This window comes from Cynoglossus semilaevis, chromosome 17, assembly GCF_000523025.1.
Source record: "Cynoglossus semilaevis isolate Cse_v1.0 chromosome 17, Cse_v1.0, whole genome shotgun sequence".
In the NCBI taxonomy this organism is placed as follows: Eukaryota; Metazoa; Chordata; class Actinopteri; order Pleuronectiformes; family Cynoglossidae; genus Cynoglossus; species Cynoglossus semilaevis.
The window spans coordinates 252,727-259,053 of record NC_024323.1 but is presented as its reverse complement, the minus strand read 5'-3'; the positions used below and the strand labels follow the sequence as shown (position 1 = coordinate 259,053).

At 40.3% G+C, this 6,327-nt stretch overlaps 2 protein-coding genes across 2 annotated transcripts in view; one reads left to right on the top strand and one right to left on the bottom strand.

Moving 5' to 3' along the window:
- Positions 1–2,099, top strand: part of LOC103392512 (dehydrogenase/reductase SDR family member 7C-B-like) — a 4,002-nt gene extending 1,903 nt beyond the window's left edge. The window contains exons 5-7 of the mRNA XM_025064640.1: positions 188–280; positions 1,094–1,246; positions 1,379–2,099. Of these exons, the coding sequence (XP_024920408.1) occupies positions 188–280; positions 1,094–1,246; positions 1,379–1,599 (467 nt within the window). The 3' untranslated portion in view covers positions 1,600–2,099. The remainder of the gene's footprint in view (positions 1–187; positions 281–1,093; positions 1,247–1,378) is intronic.
- A 54-nt stretch (positions 2,100–2,153) lies between these two features.
- Positions 2,154–6,299, bottom strand: LOC103392511 (germ cell-specific gene 1-like protein). The gene is made up of 5 exons (XM_008329132.3): positions 5,943–6,299; positions 5,093–5,140; positions 3,789–3,941; positions 3,301–3,412; positions 2,154–2,647 (listed from the first exon to the last, which is right to left on the bottom strand). Exons 1-5 carry the CDS (start codon positions 6,244–6,246, stop codon positions 2,353–2,355), a joined length of 912 nt encoding a protein of 303 aa, XP_008327354.1. The 5' UTR covers positions 6,247–6,299; the 3' UTR covers positions 2,154–2,352.
- Positions 6,300–6,327: the final 28 nt, after the last annotated feature.

Genomic DNA, 6,327 nt, shown 5'->3' with positions numbered 1-6,327 from the left:
CAGGAAGGTTTAGGGGGGTTGGTACGGTGCAATGTGATTTGGGTGGTGGTCATGAAGACTGCTGCCCCCGCGACTCGGTAACGGATAAGCGGATGAAAATGTATGGATAGATGTATATATATATATATATATATATATGTATTTTCTTTTTCATTCATTTGAAATATTACTGTATTTCTTTTTTCAGGGGTATTGCCTTCCATGATCTCCAGGAGGAGCGGTCACCTGGTCCTTGTCAACAGCATACAGGGAAAACTGACCGTTCCCTTTAGGACAACGTGTAAGTTCAATGTTGTTCAAGACGAAATGCGAAATATGACTTTGTTTCTTTAGGGTAGTAAGTTAGCGTGTAGCTATCTAGCACAAAATATGTACCGTAATTTCCCGACTACTGAGCGCAAGCTAAATTTAAAAAGAAAAAAAATAATTGTACATATAAAGGCCGCATTTTTCTATAAGCCACAGGTGATTACGTTGTAACATGGGATATTTACACAGAACTATTTTTTTTTCAATTTTAATTAAATAAATGCTTTTTTTTTCCAACAGTGCCTGTAACACTACTGGTTACACGTTAGCTCTTTCCTGCTTCCGCGCCCCGACCGTAGTTGGAATGCACAGGGGAGACTTAGTGATCTGTTCCAGGGCTGATGCTAACATTAGCTCTAGGGCTAACTCCCGTCATTTTGTGCTAGTCCTCAGCAGAGGTAAACAGGAACAGGGAAGTTGGGGTTTTTATTATCAGCCACACCGACCACAACAGAACATAAACAGTGTTTTAACAACTCACGCTTCAACATGACAGCCGGCTTAAACTGCTCTCAACTTTCGCTACCGTCCATTCACAGACAGGAATATGCTGTTTGTATAACACACGGTAGCCTACCAGAAAAGTCGCTGATCGCTAGAGGTATGAACTTAGCCTTAGCCAGGCCGTTAGCCTGTAAAAATCCATAAATTAGCCGCGTCATTGTTAGCTTATAGTCATAATACACGGTAATAATTATTGAATAGTGAATAAAAGTAAGAAAATACACTCTGAAAGTTGATGTTTCTTTACATATTTTGATGAATATTTTTGTCGTGTCTTCAGACGCAGCCTCCAAACATGCGGTCCAGGCCTTCTTTGACTGTCTTCGAGCTGAGGTGGAGGAGTACGGCATCTCCATTAGCACCATCAACCACACCTTCATCAGCTGCTCCGCATCTGAAAACACAGAGGCAGCCTGCCCAAAGGGCTTCTGGATTGGTGAGTACAGAGTACAGAAAAAAGTCTGGACCAACTGTTTTTGTTGTTGTTGTTGTTGTTGTGGTTGAGAAAATAGAGCTTGAGCTAACTTGTTTTTTTCATGGTTCATGAAAACTTCCTTTATCTCTGCAGGGCTGTACAGTCAAAAACCTTTTGGAATCTCACCAGATGAGGCCGCTACAGAGATCATTCGAACTCTACACAACAAGAAGAAGGAGGTGATCCTTGCGCCATCGCTGCCCAAAGCGGCTGTCTATGCCAGATCCTTTGTCCCTGAGTTTTTTTTCGCTGTGATGGCAGCAGGAGTGAAGAACAGCGCTGCCGCCATTGGCAAAGATGTAGAATTATAGTGTGATGAACATTTTCTGTATACAGTACTCCCTCTTCCTATTGCGGTAGTTGCGTTCCCGCAAGACCCGCAGCAAAAAGGGAAAAATCGTGAAGTAGAGGCAAAGGCAGTTTTTATATTATTTATGTATATATTTACCCTTTACGACTGTTATCTACCCTCCCTAGACTGTATTACCCTTTCCAACAATTATATTCACAGTAGAGTTGTATACTGGGGACAGAGAGCAAAGTGAACAAGACAGTGAACGACAGACGAGGGGAGATGCTGAAAGATGCAATGATGCATGAGCCAATCAGCATGAGGAACGGAAGAGCATGCTCAGTTAGCCAATAGTACACAGAGCATGCATTGTATTATACAGTATGCAGCAATAGTATGCTGTGTACAATCACGTTTAGGTAAACAATGCTACCATGGTAGCATCGTACCATGGTATAAACATAAACCATGTACCATGGTTTAGCATAAACCATGTAGCATGGTTTATGCTACCATGGTAGCATAAACCATGGTTTAGCATAAACCATGTACCATGGTTTAGCATAAACCATGGTTTAGCATAAACCATGTACCATGGTTTATGCTACCATGGTAGCATAAATCGCTACCAGCGATCGTTTGCAAATGCGCTTACCTCAATTTCGAAACGAGAATCCACATTTTTTTAAGTAAAAACTTTCGTATGTACAATTCTTTTGTAATGTCTTTCCTGTCTGTTCCTGAGAACATCCAAACATCCAAAAAGACATTTTCAGCAATAGGCCTTCCCTTCTTGTTCTGGTACAAAGTCGTCCTTCACCAGAGAAGGTGCCCCTACGGAAAATATTTGGTCATTGATGGGAAGTTCTAACGGTGTCTCGGCGTCAGCAGCCAGGTACATGTCCCATATCTGCTCAGACAGGTCAACCTCCATCATCTTCTGCTTCACCATGAGGCTCTTCTCTATGATCCGCCGCTTGTACTTGAACCCGACAATGGTCTTCGTGTACCGGTTGAATGCGGTCACTGCCGAACCCATGCAAGTGCCGAAGGAGCCCCATGCTAGGCTGTGAGGGGAGTTGAAATGTGACGTTAATATCGGTTTGCTGCAAACGTAATGAAACATGCAGAGCTTATACAACAATCATTTGTATTGCGATATCTGATAGAACAAGGACCGATCTAAGGTATTAAAACAGATACATATGGTCCCACATGTTTCCAAACCAGTTAAACTCCAATAAATAATTTACAAAAAAAAAGATAGAAAGTCACTATCACAGCATTAAAAATACATTTCCCCCTTGAAGGGCTGGTTGTAACTAAAGTCTGTATCACTGTAACTACTCCATATACTTCTGCCTTTTCCCTGTAATACCCACGTTTCCCCAATAGATGGCGCAGAAAATGATCGCATTTTAGCCTTTGTGCATGACTTTAACATGTCATTTATCTTAGTTCATACAAACGTTCCATCTATCTGCTCCTGACCCGGCCCCCCCTGTTCAATTTTAGGCTAAAATGCTTTAATCATTTTCTATGCCATCTATTGGGGAAATGTGGATATTGCAGGGAAAAGATGATATAGATAATATATAATTGGAAAAGTTTGGTGGGCCGGATTAAAAAGCTCGATGGGCCGCATCCGGCCCCTGGGCCTTAGTTTGCCCATGCCTGGTCTGGGGTGTATAGAGAATCACATTGACGTAGAAAAGCTTACACATAAGACCAACTGTAGTCCCAGGTCTTAGGCCTCCAATCTTCTGGCCCCATAGTAACAGCCAACTGAAATATGGTGGTAAACATCATGTGTGCCACCATACCACACAGGCCTAAAAACGAAGAAGACAAATGCAAGTTATTTTATGCTCCATGTAAAGATGCAGGGTGGGGGGGGTTGGAGTTGCCTAGAATGAAGAGCACTTGAAAAAATGACTATCGTATTTTTCGGACTATAAAGCACACTTAAAATTATTAAATTTTTTAACGAAAAAAACGTCTGTCCTTTAGGGGGCGGCATGGCAGAAAATGATTGAGAAACACTGGTTTTAACCCATTAGGCAGAAATTACTCTTTTATTTTACAGAATTTTTTTTTTACATTTTGCACAAGCTGTCAATTGAAGGGAATCAGGAAGAAATCTATTATATGCTGTACATTCATAATTTGGTTATTTTTTATATACACACACACACAAAATGACATTACCCGACAGAGCAGTGCACAAAGCAGCGAAGGCACTGAGCTTGAGTTTGTTAATGATGCTGAAGCCGGAACACTGCTCCATGATCATGAGTGCGCCTCCCGTGAAGAGCAGGCTGAGGTAGATGCTCTCAGCCAGGATGCACAACCACAGGACGCCTGGCAACAGAGACAGAGAGTTTGACTCTCTACACACGTCCCCGTAAATCCCAACAGCGGCTGCGTAATCATTTCCATTCTTCCAAAAGCAACTTTTTGAACATGTACAAATCTGTATCTTTCAAAGACAAAAATACTATTTCAATGTGCCCCAAAACTTTAACGTGGCCCTTTTTTTATATTTCCAATATGTTATTGCAAGGGTCTCAAACTCACTTCACCAGGGAGCCACATGAACAATGCTGTTTTGATCAGGGGTTTCCAACCCCTGGCCCGCGGACCAGTACCAGTCCATAGGCCATTGAGTACTGGGACCGCTGGTATAGATGTAACTACTCCATAACAGACTAATACGTGTTTCTGCAATTGAGTGATTATATATTCAAGCTACAAATATCGCTATATATATATATATTGCTGTGTATTTAAATAACTTTTAATTTCTCAGGTTAAGAAACTCTGCCGCATGGACTTTACTAAAATGCTCTTTAAGCTCTCGCGGGCCACACGAAATGGCTTGGCGGGCCGCATTTGGCCCCTGGGCCTTGAGTTTGACATGTGTTGGTGAAAGACCACTAAGAAGGGATTAGGCTAGTTTAGTCCAAATCTCTAGAATTTCCCTTTAAATCCAATAATCTGGAGCAGGATTTGGTGCAAATGATATTGGAGTGAACCATGGCAAGATAAGTTCTTCTGATAAGTTGGTCCACTTGCTTAATGAGTACTAAGGTTGGTGATACATATGGCAGCAGATACGGCAGCAGATACATATGTTCAAATTAACATCGTTAAAGCAAACAGAAGAGATTTAAATTTTAGGGAGCTAAACATTAAACTAGGGATGTCTAATAATAACAGCCAACCGATGTTATCGACCCGATTTAGCATTTTTATGTATAATCTATAAAAATCGTCAACAGTTTTTCCTCCGATGATCAAAATCTAATAACGCAGTTTTTTGGGTTTCGCCAAATATGCTGGACTCTCTTATGGGGTCCTAAGACATTTACCGCAATTTTGGGGGCAAACTGTTGCATATATCGGTATCGGTTGATATAGGAATCGGAAATTAAGTGTTTGCAAAAGGTTAATATCGGACATCCGTACAGTTAATGTCTAAACACAACCAATAGGAAACAGAGAGAACTGACCTCTTTCATTTTCAGGTGCTATTTTTGAAAAATCTCGACAGTCATAACCTAAAAGCATTAAAAAAAAAAGATGAATTATAATTCCCTTCAAACACCACGTGTATTCTTATGAACGCATTGAAATAACACAGACATAAAATTCACAGAAATTTTACAGGGATAAAACAGAAATAAAATTAAGATAGGCCTTTGTTTTCTTTGCAAAATCCATCGTAGTCAGAGATGGAAATGCTTTGCTTTGCTTAAATTCCATTCAACTAATAGTAAAAGTATCCATGTAAAAATATACTTAAGTAAAAGTAAAAAAAAAAATACTTAATTTAAAATATACTTTGAGGAAAGGTTATTTTAAACGACCTGATGCAAAAATGAACGAGTCATACATCAAACCCGTAACGAGTTGTTTTTAATCAACAATTCTAATACAAGTGGCATAAGTTGAGAATTGTATGATTTATATTATAATATATATTATAATATAATATATATATTATAATATATTAATATATGGCGTAATATAATATTAATAAATGGCGTAGAAAATGATTTTAGCATTTTAGCCTTTTAGCCTTTCTGTCAGTTAGCGCAGATCGTTTTTTTCCCCCGCATTTCATTTCTTAATCAGTAACAAGTTCTTTTCCGATGTAAAATGCTTGAGTCAAAATGTACTTAAGTAAAAGTAAAATGACCTATTCCTGAAACTACTTCAAAATGACAAATTACTCACAAAAACTACTCCATTACAGTACCTTGTGTAAATGTAAACTTGTTTGCTTTCCGCCTCTGCTCGTTCTGTTCGTAAAGTCTTATCACATACGTGGAGCAGCAGACATGTTTAAAACATTCTTACCTTTCATGTCGACAGCCTGCTCACAGGAAAAAAATATGCCCGTGTGGAACTTTCTAAGCAGGAACTTCTCCTCCCCGGACTCTATGATGTATTCGACCATCCGGGTGTCGTTGACATTGGAGCTGTTTAAGCGAAGGCAGAAAATCTGCTTGGTTTTCCCAGGAGGCCCAGTGCAGAAGGGTTTGGCGACCCTCCTCGTCCCCTCACACCAATGGCTGGTGGTGACTGCGAGCAAGGCTAAAGTGAACGCCACAAAGTTGAGGACGAGCGCCAGGGAAGCGCGTTGCCCGTGCTCTAGCCTCATGGTTAAGGCTGAGAGCAAATGAAAACAAACCAATCCTGGCTTCTACAGTATGAAACGCCTTTGCTTAACAGCAGAGGGGGA

Coding starts and splice junctions, on each gene's coding strand:
- LOC103392511 (XM_008329132.3), bottom strand. CDS start 6,246: ATGAGGCTAGAGCACGGGCAACGCGCTTCCCTGGCGCTCGTCCTCAAC. Junction 5,141..5,942: donor GCAGGCTGTCGACATGAAAG/GTAAGAATGTTT, acceptor TAATGCTTTTAG/GTTATGACTGTCGAGATTTT. Junction 3,413..3,788: donor TTTGTGCACTGCTCTGTCGG/GTAATGTCATTT, acceptor CTTCGTTTTTAG/GCCTGTGTGGTATGGTGGCA.